The 15,697-nt window shown below is 41.3% G+C and overlaps 1 protein-coding gene across 4 annotated transcripts; it reads right to left on the minus strand.

Moving 5' to 3' along the window:
* Window positions 1-589: 589 nt before the first annotated feature.
* phrf1 (PHD and ring finger domains 1) lies at window positions 590-14,982 on the minus strand. 4 transcript variants are annotated; one of them, XM_019894163.1, is made up of 19 exons: window positions 14,867-14,982; window positions 14,281-14,341; window positions 14,076-14,200; window positions 13,880-13,969; window positions 11,702-11,898; window positions 11,176-11,259; window positions 10,757-10,890; window positions 8,625-8,713; window positions 7,837-8,012; window positions 7,446-7,578; window positions 7,256-7,326; window positions 6,965-7,155; window positions 6,757-6,879; window positions 6,424-6,578; window positions 4,173-5,913; window positions 2,963-4,083; window positions 2,805-2,875; window positions 1,275-1,484; window positions 590-1,181 (listed from the first exon to the last, which is right to left on the minus strand). In XM_019894163.1, exons 3-19 carry the CDS (start codon window positions 14,152-14,154, stop codon window positions 1,053-1,055), a joined length of 4,794 nt encoding a protein of 1,597 aa, XP_019749722.1. In that variant the 5' UTR covers window positions 14,155-14,200; window positions 14,281-14,341; window positions 14,867-14,982; the 3' UTR covers window positions 590-1,052. The 4 variants fall into 4 exon arrangements, with proteins under 4 accessions (XP_019749722.1, XP_019749721.1, XP_019749719.1 ...); XM_019894162.1 differs by having other exon boundaries at window positions 4,173-5,910; window positions 7,256-7,371; XM_019894160.1 differs by having other exon boundaries at window positions 7,256-7,371.
* Between the last annotated feature and the right edge of the window lie 715 nt (window positions 14,983-15,697).

The following is a 15,697-nucleotide window of genomic DNA, read 5'->3' on the forward strand; positions in this document are numbered from 1 at the left end:
CTCTTTAGTAAGCAGCTTTTTACGTGTGAACGCTCCACAAAATTTACACCGGTGTAAGATATATCGCAACAAAATATGTCGGTGCAGCACCGATGAAAATGTGTGCCATGTGAACACCCCTAAAGACATGTTCAAAAATGTTCCCCCAGATACATTTCATTTGCTGTTTAGTTAAAACAGTCGGATAGTGAAAATGAGAGAAAAAAAATTATTCACAGTAAACAGAAAAAAGGAAGTGTATCACACACACACACACACACACACACACACACACACACACACACACACACACACACACACACACACACACACACACACACACCATCTGCTCCCTTCTGTACTCTCCTAAAATTAGCTTTTAAAAAGACAAAAAGAATAATCCAGCTCTACTTTGTTCCTTTAAAGCTTATACGGCTTAAAAACAGAACTATTCAGCAATTGATAGTTCGCTATTGTAGCTGGCTTACACTTAGTCTCAATGTTGTTCTCTCCTTTCTCTCAGTCTTGGAGGAAGTTCCTGGCTATGTCCACTGGTGAGTGTTGTTTTGGATGCCGTTACTTACAAATTATTGAAAAATAGAGTCTCATACATATTTGTTCAAGTCATAAAATCTCAATCCATTTATTAAATTGAGACATTAGCAACAGGCAGAGTTTACGGAAAGAAACTGTTAAGTGGTCATAATGAAATCAAAATTATTTACATGTTCATATCAAACTTCCTAATAAGACTATTGACATTTTCTCAGACGATTTAATAACAGTGACTTTTCCTAATGATAAACATTTCAAATAACTGCGTAGAAACTGCCTGTGAACCAAAAGAGCAGCTTTGGCCACCGATGAATATCCCATTAACAAAACATAACGGCTGCCAAGAAAGGGCGTACTTAGAGAAAAGTCTCTTAAAGGTACCAACTTTGGCTGTGCACAAAAAGACAACTTTTTGACCCGCGTAGAAGCAAAAGATCAAAATCCTTGCTCGTCCTCCGAGGTGAAGAAATGAAACCTCACAGTAAATTTGTGTTGAATGGAACTTCAACCAGTGGCCGTCAAGACGTCTTCGTGGGTTTCGTCTCTGATTTCTGATGTTTGCGAGCATGTTTGTATTTGTCCACATAAGCCTTTACCAGATTGCCCACCTTCACCGGGTTAATTTCCCCACTCTTGCTGTGGCACACCTAGTGGAACACATGATGACTTCCATTTAAAGTCTTCGGTCTAAGCTGAAAACAATCAATCATGTCATTTCATTCAACTATCCTCAAACTCACCTTCTGCACAGCTTTGCGTAGAATCGCCTTATATTCCTCCTTGTTGATGTCTCTCTTTTGGTAGAAAGGTTTGATGGCTAGTTTCACCTCTTCAATGGCTCGCTCCTGCATGTGAAGTTTCTTCAAATACGCCTGACAGCCGCTGCCGGTTGGCAGAGTGCCGTCGTCTCTCTTGGATGAATCACTGACTGAACCAGGTCCACTTGTGTCCTGTTCCGGTATTTCATGCAAAATGACCCGACTTAAAGCCAATCACAAGAGTGCAAGAACCTTTTTGGTGTCGGTCTGTCTAAATTGGCATGCTGGCTTTCTTGAGTAGTCAAGATTGAGAAGAGGAAATATTTGAAGCAGAAAGACACCGATCATATCAAATGGTAGAATAGTTCCATGAGCCAGATGTTTTATTTTGCCAAACTGTTTTTTTTTTGTGGTTTTCTTTTTTTTTTTTTTTTTTTAACTGTTCAAGGTTATTGACTGGGCATCTTAAATTTAAAAAAATGTTCTTGTTATTGCATGAATAGTAATATGTACTCAAATTCATGATGTGGGTTTCAGTTTTATTTAATCTGAAATGACACCATTTTTAGGTTTCGGTTTTCAAGAACATAACCACAAAAGGCTGCTCCATCAATGCTTGCTGGGATAAACACTGCCACCCACTGGTGATCAAGTTATCCTACATCGTTATTATTATCATTGATAAATGGGTGCAGAACTTCAGTTACTAAAATAGATAGCAAACAAGAAGTGACTCAAGTGTCGATGTAAATTCCCCTTGAGACATTCTATATTTTTATTTTCAGGAGCTCAGAAATATTTGGAATAACAGACGTCCATTGAAATACATTGGTAACTTATGAATTTAATTCATCACTTTAAGTCACTAGTAGAGTATACGATGAGGTCCATAAATATTTGGACATTGATACAATTTTCATCGTTCCAGCTCCGTACAACACCACAAAGAATTTGGGAACTACAACTCATTTCTTAAGTGCCTCCACCTTTTTAAGGGACCAAAAGTAATTGGACAATTGGCTATTCAGCTATTACATGGGCAGGTATATGTCATTGCCTCACTATTTCATTTAAAAGGTACAGATAAAAGGCCTGGAGTTAATTTCAAGCGGAGTATATTCATTTGGAGGCCCTCTCTCAACATAAAGTCCAGCAAGCTGTCACTATTTAGTGAAGGAAGTCCCCATTCGGCTGAAAAATCAAAACAAACTTATCAGGGAGAAAGCAAAAAACTTTAGGTCTGGTGATGTCCATGAGTAAATCAGTCAAGTGATGTCTCGTGGGGCATTCATATAATCAAAGACACCACTCTATAAGGGAGGAACATCATTTGCGATGCCCACTGGCTGTCACATTTTCATTCGAATTGTATTACTGGTACTTCTTCATTTATGTATATATTTATTACACGTTTTAAATCAATTGTGGTGGTGTACAGAGGCCAATTTCAACAGAAGATGTCCTGTCCAAATACTCGTGGACCTAAATGGACCTAACTGCAGCAGGTCTTACCTGGCTGGTGCTCATGGATGGGGGTCTGTGAGTAGCCTCCTGCTTCAGCTTTCTTTTATACAAAGCCCGCTCTGAAAGAAAGCGGAGGAGATGAAATCAAACAGATGCGCGTACAACTGATGGACTGCCAATTGTGGAAATGAGAAATCAACACTTACTGCTCGCACATTTGTCTGGTTGCGCTCCATCAGGCACTTGTATATTCCACGTCACCCTCTTCCCTTGAATCTTATTTTTAGATGCAGTTGGCAGCTGTTGTGCCTCAGTTTTCCCTTCCTGTTTGATGTCTTCCTGTTTGACTTTGGCACCAATGCCCTCAGTGTGCTCTTGCTTCACACAGTCAAGGCTGTGAAGCAACATATCCACAGAGATGCCCTCATCAGATTCTGGGGCCTGCTTCATTGGGACTTTCAACTCGATTGCGCTTGCCTGGTTCGCGAGGCCCTTGCCATTGGGCTGAAAGTGCTTCGGTGACTCCTGCTGACCGACTGAGGCGTGAGGCGAGGTGACTGGCAATTCTGCGGACACTGGCTCCGGTTTGATTCGAGTGATTTCACAAGTTTCTTCCGTCTTCATTGTTTTACACACTTCTATCTTGACAGGCTCTTTTTTTATCTCTTGGATTGTTGAAGGTCGATCTTCTTTCTCTGAGTGTGGGGGGATGGGAGAACATTGAAACATATCTATAAATTCTTGCTTATCTTTCTTTACCTCTTTAACAATGTTTATTTCTTTCTTAATTCCTTTAGATATGGCCATAATGTCTGCATTGTCATTTTCCTTCTTAACTTTTGCAACAAAGGTACATTTGGACACATCTTTTTTTACTTCCGGAATTGTTTCCTCTTTCCCAGAACTAAGTTTTCCAGTTTCCTTAGGGTCCTTGTCATATTTTGAGGATGAAAAACAGGACACTGAACTTTTTGTTAAATTTTCAGATGAACTATCCACTTTCCTTCTCTCTCTTGAGCTTGATCTGGACCGGGGTCTCCTTTTGTCTTTTGGTGGAGCCTTCACATCCTCATGACACGAGTGTGTGTGCTCTTTCCTTCTTTCTTTTGATCTGGACCTGTATGGTGACTTTGATGGGGATTTTAAGCGGGAGCGTCCACGTCTACGGTCCTTGGTTCTATCTCCGGACCGTGATCTGGAGCGTAGATGACGTGTCTTATCATTTGACGCCCTTCTTTTCTCATGGCCACTGTTGCTGCTTTCCTGACTGCTTTCTTTATATTTTTTTCTGCTTGAATGCTCTGCAGTGCTCGAGTTGGAGCCAGACCTTCAGATTAAAAATCATAGAGGAATAATTAACAACACAAGAATATTTAGTGCTTGGTAAAGAGAAAAAAAATGCTTATGCCACTTTACCTTGATCTCCGTCGTCGTTTTTTAACAGTGGCCTTGGGAGAACTAGACTGAGAACTTTCTGACATTGAATGTGTCCTTCTCTCTCGTGACCTTGACCGTCTTTCTCTGTCTTTGTCCATTTTCTTCGGCTGGTCTCCTTGCTTGGAGACAAGATGGTCCTTCGTCTTGTCTCTGTCAGATGCTAAGATGCTTGAAGTAGACTGTTGTTGCTGATCTAGAAGTGTTGTGGTGGAAGTTTTCTTTTCAGGTGCCCTGGGATCAGATTTAATTTTTTCCTTTAGTTTTACCTTCATAAAACATGATCCAGAACCCGAAGAATCAACCTTGTTCTGGGGGACATTTTTGGAAGTAATGACTTTCTGGCCGCTTTCCTCCTCGATCTTTAAATGGTCTAGGCTCTGAGGCGAAAACGCGACTGGTGTTTCTGAAGCACGACTTTTCACACTGTGTCCAAAGATGTCTTTTCCTGAATCAGCCAGTCCTGTTTGCCTCTTTACCTCAATGCCACTAAATGCTGTTTGGTTCTCAGTTTTTACCAATACTGATTCTTTTTCAACTTTGACAACTCTTGAAGCACAGCTGCCCACCCGGGAAGAGGTCTGTAAATGAGCACTCCTCGGGTCTTCCTGTGCGACTTCACTCTCAGGTGTTTCAGTTTTCACTTGAAGCAGCTTCTGCTTACTTTGTGCTACATCGCGGCTGAACGCTGGCCTGGAAACCAAATTAAATCCGTGAAAGCTGCTAGCCAAGCTCTCACCTTCACTGTCAGAACTGCTTGCGTCTGACACGGTTGGATTAAAGGGGTCATAGACATTCTCGTCTTTTTTGTTACTGGCAGCTGTGTGTGATGCCATCAGCTTCTGTTTATCTCTGTGCTCTTGTTTCTTCTTTGCCTCATCCATCTTCTCTCTTTCAGCCTGTGTGCCGCTTCCACTAGCAGATGATGATGGAAGAATAACTCGTCGTGAATGCCACGAGTTCCTGCTGATGTTAATGCGGAAGCTGATGGATGATGAAGATGAGGAAGACACAGCCGGATTGTACATTGACGCAGAAGGAGAGGCAGTGGAGGAGGAAAGAGAGAATGAGTTGGCGAAGGCTGAAGAGGACCCAGCTCCTTGATTTTGAGGCTGGCGTTCAGGGTTGCTTTGTTGGGCAACATCTTTCTGCCTGTTTTGGTCCCCAGCAAAGCTGACCAATGCCGTCTCAGGCATGCCAGAAGTATTCATACTGGAGGAAGAATTATTATTGCTTTTGTTAGTGCTACTATTTGTGGCATCTCGTTTGATTTTTGGTATCCGTGGGAGAACGTCCACATCTTCCCACACGGGCTTTGTAGGTGCTTTGATAGGTTGACGTTGTAATGGAAGTGTTGTTTTGCTATTCGACCTTGGGTCCGAAACCCTACAGGACGAGGGGACGGCACACGTGGAAGCGCCACTGGTTGCCTGGACACCAAACGATGATGATGGTCGGTTTTTAAGAGGCGGCTGGAAACACTTATGACCTCTCGATGACAAATTGGGATTGTAAGGAGGCTGGATATGGCTGACATCTGAAGGTACCGGAGAGAAACACTTGGAAAGTGGTCTGTTAAAGTTGTTGTGGGAGGGTCCTGTTAAATGTCTGGATGAAGAACTTTCTCCTTGGCTGTCTGAAACCACTGGCTGGGCAAAAGCACGGGATTCCTCTGAGCTACTGCGCTCTCTTAATCCTGGCTTCAATGTAGACGAACTTTCTGCTGAAATTCAAGCACAATACTAAGGCATAACATACTGATTGTTGCAGGTACTCATATTAATGCTCGTTTCAGTCAAGAAAAGTGGTGGATAGTGATGGCTAAAGCTCCTTTTTTAGAGTGTGTGAATGCAGCCAGAGTTGGTGCTTCTGTCAATATACTATTGCGATTGAAGCCACGTCTACAGGGTTTGTGTGTTGTACAGCCTATATTGCATTGTTGTAGCATGTTAAACTGATGATTGGAATTTCCTCCTCCTCAGAAAATGGAAAGGATCTTGTGTTTGTGCACTAAAGACTTGTGAATGATTGATGAGTAGCAAGATTGTATCTGGAAGAATTAACTGGAAGTTAAATGTTCATATCTTTTGAGAAGATGCCAACATCACTAATTCTGATCATCGGTCATCAGCTAAAAGCAACTTGTCTGCTTGGAAAACATTTTTCATAGGATGAATTTAATAAAAGTTAAAAGGTATGATTTTGGCACTATGATTAGAATCTCTAAACTTACCTGCTTGAGAGGCTTTAAGATAACCATCACGACTAATGATGACATCAGAGCTGTCCATCAAGAGCAGGCTTTGCCCTGAAAGAATGCTCCCCAGCAGGTCGGGCACCGGTGCTGCCTCCACAACACCTCCAGTTTGGGGAATATCCATACCATGCCTGGTATCACACAGAGACATTGGGTTGTCTCTTCATTTTAAAAAGAATATTGTGAAAAACTTTCCCTGACAGTCTTTTTTTTTTTTCTGAAGATTCTATATTTTTGCAATTGAAAGCATCAAATATGTACATATATCACTGCAAAGTCAAATTCCAACACATCAAGGGGGAATTTTACCTTGACATGCCCATACTGACAGGTCGAGCAACAGGCTGGTGAGAGCGAAAAGCAGAATGTGAGATCCCTCGTCTCTTTGCCTCCAACAACGATGAAACGGTTTCTTCTTGCTCATCCTCTTCACTGCCAAAAAACAGTAGCAAAGGTAACCAATTGCTCAACCCTTATCTGGGTACCTGATCACAGTGCAATAAACCAGCGATCATACCGATCTACAAAAGGATCCAGGTCAAAAGGATCCCCATATATTGAAAGGGATGCAGCACCTATGTCAGCACGCATATTGCTTAGGGTGTGCTCTGAGGGTCGACACACAGTAGGAAGTGAAAAGTTGTTGTCCTTTGACAGTCCGAGACTATTGGCAATGCGGCTTCGAGGAGTCGCTACCTTTTTCCCCACCTATGATAAAGCATAAATACAGATAAGAAATCGGAATTTTACGCTGCATTGAGTATTTCGTATATTTTGTGAAAGGGTCACAATTGCTGATGTGACTCACCAGTGTCTTTTTGGATGTAGTTCTCCTGCCTTTACGTTTCCTCCTAGCTTTTGTTGAATGACCTTTTTTACCCTTGACAGAGAGCGCCTTCTTTTTTGTGGCCTTTCGGCGTGTTCCTGTTCAATAAAATGTGCTACTTTTCTTTCTGGTACAATTTTTCCCACTGTTGTATTTTGGTTAACCTGCTTACCAGTCTTGCGCCTGCGTCTGGTTGGAGCACAAGGTGTGAGGTCCCTTACATATATCGCTGTGTTCAGCCCAGCAACCACTGCATTGATGGTCTCATCCAGCCAATTAGACTGGATTTGGTCTGTTGGAGCCAGCTAGAAAGAAATAGCAGAATATGAATCAGTGTCCACTTTTATTTTATCAGTCCATTCTGTTACAAAGGCCAAACACGTGCGCATCCTGTTGTTAATACCACCTTCAGGCGAGTACATTTCCTTTACGGTAAATATTGAAGCAACTAACAACACAATGATCCACATCCACCTTTGCACATGCTGGTCTAAGGTAAGCAACTACCAAAAAAAAAAAAAAAAAAAAAAAAAGAAAAAAAGCATCACGCCATCATGCCAAACCTGTGATGTGCGTGCCTGTGTGATACGATGTCGATTCACATTGGCCCGAACCCGCTCACTGTGCTGAGTACGGGCGATGGCTCGTATTGGACCTGCAGCTCGGGACTGGGAACGGCTGGTGGTCGGCTGGGCAGTAGACGGGAGCCTTTGGGTTTGATTCTGTTCTTCTCCTGAACCTTCAAAAAAATAATGCCTTTGAGTGAAAGCGTCTAAGCGTTGACACATAATATAGAAAATGAACTTCTATACGAATAGTTGGGTTCCTATGAATCAGGTGTGAAATGAAACAACCATGACTTTAGTCATCTGCACATCTCTGAAAATGCGCCTGTAAAAAAGCCGTTCTTAATTTTGCTTAATTGTCACGTCACAGGGTACAGTATTTCCGTTTTGTTAACATGCTCTGTGTCCAGTGAAGATTTATGAAAGCTATTCGATGTATCAGGTGTGTAACACTGCCTCTATGAGTGAAAAAGGGGCTCTCCTTTGCACACTCTCGTCACAGCCCCCTAGCTCTGACCCGTCGTCGACAGCTGCAGTATATGAGCAGGAGCCAACACTAACTTTTCCTAAGACAGAACCACCTGTACAACACATCTTGTTTTAGGAAGCTTAAATAATGGCGCAAAGTGCTCTGTAATGAATAATTTTCATGAACACATGCCACAGACACGGTAAGACAACATAATTAGACACCAACTGAATAAAAGTATAACATAGGAACATATAGTGAGTAAAAACATATGAAAGCAGATTGTACCACCAAAAACAAATTATGTCTAACTTACCTGAGTTGTTATTAGCAACACATTCAGGACAGAACCATTCCTCAACAGGAACGGTGTCCAGAGGTGGTGTGAGACATTCCATGTGGTAGCTGTCAACAAAGGGAAGTTGTCCAATAATTCAAGTGCTTTGCTATTGTGTAAGAATATTTGTCTTGGAAGAAGTAAAGCACATCAGTCAACCCCAAAATAGCCATTTGTATTAACATGCAGCATTTGTGCAGATGGTGTTAATGCCTGAGAATTAAGGGTTATAAGTCAGTGAAGAAGACTTAGCACAAAAGAGCATCAGAGTCAAATAACAATGGCGCCTTTAACGCTGCCCATCAAAGCTAGCCTTTTCACTGCTCTTTACCAGTTTGCTGTCCTGTGTGAAAGGTACAGTTCTAGAATGAGCAGTCGAAGTCAACAAGCAAATTTATCAGCTTCTGACAAGCGTAAACTGTAACAATGGCGAATTGCCACTTGTGTATAAGGGGAGAGCGGGAAGCCGGAACCACACTACAGATATCGGTACGTCCATCCCACCTTGCTAACTTTTGTTTGAAAGACATACCTACAGTACGCAACCAAACTGTGACGACTAGTAGTGGTCAGCTCGTGCACTGACGAAGAACACAGCTAGCTCTGAGAACTAATGTGAATATCAGGACACACTGATGGTCAACATTTTGAATGCACTTGCTTGCTTGGACGCCACTGGACCAGCACATTTCCTTGTAGCCAGCAGCGGTGGCCTCTCCCAGCTCAGCGTGTTAGCACAATATTAAGAGGAAGAAAATTAACTACAGTCTTCCCTCAGAAGCAATGAGGGATGATTTTGTTTATTTTTGTTTGACTTTTTTTTCGTTTGCTTGGGAACACCACAAAAACAGAGGAGAGTACAAAAATCCAAATAATTGCTTTATGTATGCTTGTAAATTGGCGGCACGGTGGTCGACTGGTTAGCACGTCCACCTCACAGAGCAGAGGTGCGGGATTTGATTCCAAGCCCCGGCCTTCCTGTGTGGCGTTTGCATAGTTTCCCCGTGCCTGTGTGGGTTTTCTCCGGAAAATCCAGTTTCCTCCCACATTTCAAAAACTTGCACCATAGGTGACTGGAACACTCTAAATTCTCCCTAGGTGTGATTGCGAATGTGAATGGTTGTTCATCTTGGTGTGCCCTGTGATTGGCTGGCAACCAGTTCAGGGTACACCCCCGCCTACTGCCCAAAGACAGCTGGGATTGGCTCTGGCACGCTCCGCGACCCTTGTGAGGATAAATAGGCGGATTAGAAAATGGATGGATGCCTGTACATAGCCACAACTTAACTCTGGCCAGATGTTAGGCCAGTATTTGTCAACAAATACCAATAGGCTAGAGTTACTTCGAAAGTTTAAACATTTGAAATTGGAAAGTTTGGTTTGAGCATTTTGTGTGTGTGCGCGTATGTGTGTGTGTGTGTGTGTGTGTGTGTGTTTTTTTCGGTGAGTAAACAGTTTCCAAGCTGCTTTCACACTGCCTTCTTGTCAATTTACTTGACAGTACAACAGTAGAGACAGCAGTTATTCACCTGTCCCTTTCAGACAGAGCCCACCAAGGCAAGGCATAACATTGCCATGAAGTGCGCATTTATACAGCTGTTGTGGCTTTGTGTACTTCGATAATTAGATTTGCGGCAGGGGCGGTGAGTCTCGGTTGTTATACATATAACTCTGGTCGTAGCTGGCAGCATTTGACACACAGGACAGCAATAAGCAAAGGAGTCTGCAAAAATGACAACTTAAATGGCCAGAGGAAAAGGAGATAATATTTAATTGTTAAAATTCTTGGACGAAAATAATCTGTGTGTCATTAGTTCTTTTCTACGTGACATAAAATGTCGTGATTTTTTAAAAATTATTCATTATTTACACAATGGAAAATAGAAAGAATAAATGGTATTTCACAAATGTATAAAACATTTTTAGAATAGAATTTACAAAAAACTAAAAAGTAACGATGCATAATTTTCCATATGAATTAACCAAAGAAATAAAATACCATTTCCATGTGAATTCACTAGAATTGAAGCCAGTAAACTGACAACTGGCAGCAAACTCTGAACTTATTTACACCACACAGTACAAGAGACTTGAATGGATGCATGTCTCACCCGGCGTCACACCCATCGCAGAGCAGAAGACGATCCTCTCGATCACTGCCATGACACACCTCACAGTTGGTCTGTTCCAAGTCCAAATCCACTGTCTCCACCTCATCTTCCTTCACTGTTTTTTGTACTGTGATCTGTATGAAATCATAGGTGTACAAAACTAAATACATCTAGACATACAGTGAGCAGAATCATGTCTGGTGTGCACTTTCGTTTTAAAAACAAAAACAAAAACATGGATAGTGAAAGGTTTACAATATTTATTCTATGTAAACAAGGCACACCAAATTGCAAACATGTTGTATTATTTGGAGTAATGAGGCAATTTCATGTATTATGATTTGTGATATCTGACTTTCCTCTTGTCATTTCGGATGTGATTTGTTGCATACGATGGAACACTCGGTAAACACACTTACCATTTTCTGCACTTTGCCGCCATAAGATTTCCTAAGGTATATGCTGTTGAATGTAATACGGTCCACAGGGCAGGAGTTGGCATTCTAAAGAGAGGGATAAAATCACCAGAAATTAAATGACCCACTGGGAGGCCCGTCGGCAATTGACCCGGTTAGTGACGACTACAATGACTGATTAAAGCCCGCTTCTGACAGTGCTTATTTTTTGCATTTTTTTTTGTTAAGTTTGTCATCATTCGTCAATCATCAGTAAATCCTGTGTCCGTCAGTGACGGACCTTTCGTAAGTCTGACAGAATGCCCACCTCAGATAGGTCCCGCAAGCTATTATAATCTTCCTTTAATACAACTAGTGTAACCAATAAGCAATTTTTTCCTGACAAACCACACTTATTTTGTCCTCCGACAACCACAGGTACCCTTTTAGTATGATGCAACCTGACGATGAAAACATTTGGTACAACTGTGATACAAGGCCCACATTTTCCCCACTTTTGACGATGTTAAGGTTGAGAAACACGTCTTACCTTAGACCAAGCAAGGATGCAGTCGAGGCAAAAGTAGTGCTCACAGTTCTCTGGTGTCGCCACAGGCTGGTTGCTGAAGGTGTTCAGGCAGATGGGACATGTATCTGCATCCTCGTCTGAGCTCATGGTTGAAATAGTTGTGGAGGGCTCGCCTAAAACTCCATCCCCAGCTTTAGCGTCTTCTTCTTCATCCTCACCTTATATGGATAATACACTGTATAGGTTATTGATCATTCATGCAAATTTAAAATAATAGTCAAGAAAATACATCAAGTAACTGCTGTCTGTTATATCTGTATTTACTTATCGCAATAGGAGAATTTATGTTGGTCAAACTTACATTTTCACTGAAATGTGCTGATTTCAAGTTTACAACTCAATTACATTTTTTGATAACAACATGACCTTGAATGTAAACACATCTATTTACTATCCTCATCAACTGAGAGGAACAAAAATGGAAGACAGTGTGACTAGTATCCGTCCACCACAATGGGAACATGGTTTAGCACACAATTATCATAGTTTCATAGTTTGCACAAGTATTAAATCTGTCAATAAGAGACGTTTGTGGTGCATAACACGATACAATAATCCCTCATTTATTGCGAGGGTTACGTTTCAAAAAGAACCCGTGATAAGTGAAACCCGTGAAATAGTCATTTTTATTTTTTACAATTATTACATATACAGTCCTGTCTTGAATGAAACCGAAGATTAAACGTTTTTTCAGGCCTAAGCATTAAAAAAAAAAAAAATATATATATATATATTATATATATAGAACATTTCATCAACATTGTGGTTTTGTCATGGATAAAATTTGGCATGCTGTACAGCAACGAGGCGTACAGACTGTCCACATTAGTTTATACAATACTCCCTGAAACGTTCAGGATGCAGAACACAATGCATTGTACAAAAGATCAATAAATAAACAAACAAACTGCACGAAACAAATCCATGAAACAGCGACACCGTGAAAGATGAACCTTGCTGAAGGGAGGGATTACTGTATTTGTTTTTTAGGGGGCTTACTTTAATTGCAATAATGAAAAATAATGACACGATGCGGATGTGGAACTGGGAGTCGTGGCTTGGAGTTGAAGCGGATTACGTGGGACAGGAGATGTGAGCCAATCTCTTTCCGTCAATGGACGCTACAGCTTCGTGTTGTCGTGTGCACATTTTCAGCATGACGTCTCTGATTCACTGGTGAAAGGACACTTTGATCCTCTCCTCTTTCATCTATAACTGCTTCAAACAACAAAGTGTATGCAGGAAAAGTGATTTAAGATTGCACGACTGTCTGTCTTAGGCGTAGAAAAAAAAGTAGTGTGTTTCCGGTAACATGAAATTTCAGCATAGGGTCGGTAGGTCGAACAAAGTTTTTTTTTTTTAATCTTTTTTTTTTTCCATCAAAAATTTAAACAAAATAACCATAAAACATAAAACAAGAAGACATTGAACCCGCCGCTCGGCGCGGCCGCCATCTATTTAGTTTTGTCCCCGCACCGGACTCGGGGGGCCGGGGCGCACCGCTGCTTCCATCCTCCTCCGCTCTCGGTTTTACTCGGTCCATGGTGTTCGTCAAATAGTTCGCTGAATCTTTTCGATACATCAATGGATGCTATTTTCTTAATATTATGGTGCGAGCATGCGACTGCAACACACAAAACGCGGTTTAAACTGTTGTCGGAGATCGTGGCCGCCACCATGATTCAATGTTGTTGAGAGACGACAGGGCAAAAACGACGCGCACACTCAACGTGAATATCACGAGAGTTTGCACTGATGTAAACCCTCTTCACAAAAATGTAGAAGGTTGTTTGAAAAAAATTCCAACCGTAAAGTTTTTTTTCAAGGTAGAAATTCTCGGTCGGTCGGGTTTCCGGAAACACACTACTTTTTTTTCTATGCCTTATGTGTTGTGTTGTGTTATTTTGTTATTTTGACTTCAAGATGGCGCCGCGAGAGTGGCTGCCTTTCCAGCAGCTCCTATATTTTATTCTTCTACTTCTTCCTTTCGTAACTTTGCTGCTGTGAATTGGGAATTTCTCCATTGCGAGACTAATAAAGGATTTCTTATCTTATATGGAGTTACCAAAGTGACTGTTCAAATACATATAACGACATTAACATAACTAATACCATCCTACTTTTCATTGTCCACCTCACCCTCCAAATCATCATCATTATCATCGCTGTCGTCTTCATCGCTGCTCTCTGATTCTCCGTCTTCAGACGCATCAATGTCATCATCAGAGTCTAAAACAATATAATGTAAATGGAAATAAAAAAAATTATTTTTGTGTACAAGTTATTCATACGTGTCATGCTTTCGTGATAAACATCTGTGTTTATCACACAGTACCGGAAATGTTCCATGGTGCAGGTCTTTTTTTGTGGACACCACGCCTTATCAGCTCATCTGGGCTGTCATCATCATCCATAACCGATCATGAACAGAATTCACTCCAACTCTTGTCTGCAAAATAGCTGGAAATATGACATTGACAACCATTATTGAAATTTAAAAGTGGTGGTTAACTGGATTAACCGAGAGCCAGATTAGTCACTGTGAGAAAGCCAGGGCAAGTTGATTTGCTCAAACAGAAACGTTTATTCCCATTATGTTGCCTGTGTCAAAATAACATAAAAGTGAACATGAAGGATGCAAATACAGGTCATTACAAATATAAATCAGTGTTATGAAAAACAATACTTTATGACATCATGAGGTCCAAATTAAACGAGAAACATTGTTTATTAAAGAAGATTATTTAAATGCTGGAAGATGCTTGCTTGCCCAGAAGACGAAGGTTACATGTCAACAAAGAGGCAAACTCCACATAGAACGATGCCTACATTGTGTATTGCATAAAATATTAACAGACCGTCAAGAGATATTTATTACAGATGCGTGCCCTAACACGTTTATGACACCAAACAAAAAAATACTTGTTTAAAACACAAACAAGCAACATTTGTATTAGCATGAAGCCGTGTTGTTAGCTACCCTTTGAGTAGCATAAGCTAAATTTAGCATTGATCTCCGACCACACTCAAAGGAAAATTGTTCTTCATTCACCCTTGCACGCAAGCGTGCACAACCCGCACCGAGTCATAATTGAGTATGTAAAGGCTAAAAAAAAGCCAACCTACCATATTAGATGGCAAAGTGAAATCTACGCAGAGAGTAAATTACGTTTCGTTTCTAAGTGAAATGTGCTGAGTGACACCGCCGGCTGTTTCGACGGAAATTGCCGAGTGCACGTTCTTGTTCATTTGCTGTTTAATGGCAGCAGGTAAATATCGTTTAAGTACATTACCGCTACCTACTGGTGTGGAGTGGTGTTCAGGTGTGACGTTTTGCAAACAGATTATTTTACGGGATTAGTTTTATTTATATTATCGTTCCATTTAAAAAAAAAAAACAAACAAAAAAAAAAACAATCATTTGTCCGGGAGAACATGCGGGTGCCTTCCTTGCATAAGGCATTTCATCGCTCTCTTCCTTCCAAATTTAGAAATGACAAACATTTGTTTTCTCCTCCCTCATCAGTCAATCTCCTTGGCTGTTTCCGAATGTCCTCACTTATTCACTATGTAGTCTCACCCTATATGTAGCACTATATATAGTATTGGGGCGGCATGGTGTTCGACTGATTAGCATGCCAGCCTCACAGTGCAGAGTTGCAGCGTTTGATTCCGGCCTCGGCCTTTCTGTGTGGAGTTTGCATGTTCTCCCCGTTCCTGCGTGGGTTTTCTCTGGGTACTCCGGTTTCCTCCCACATGCCCGTAGACAGCTGGGATTGGTTCCTAGCACACCCGCGACCCTCGTGAGGATAAGCGGCTTAGATCATGGTTGGATGAATGCATGGATTTCTTTGCTTCTTTGTCTGTTAACCCCTGGCCGTTGTATTTGTATACTGTATTCTGAGGCAAAGAAATATACTGTATCACACATCACATTAAGCGTGACGTCATTAGCAA

Source organism: Hippocampus comes, unplaced genomic scaffold (assembly GCF_001891065.2).
Source record: "Hippocampus comes isolate QL1 unplaced genomic scaffold, H_comes_QL1_v1.1 scaffold104, whole genome shotgun sequence".
NCBI lineage: Eukaryota > Metazoa > Chordata > Actinopteri > Syngnathiformes > Syngnathidae > Hippocampus > Hippocampus comes.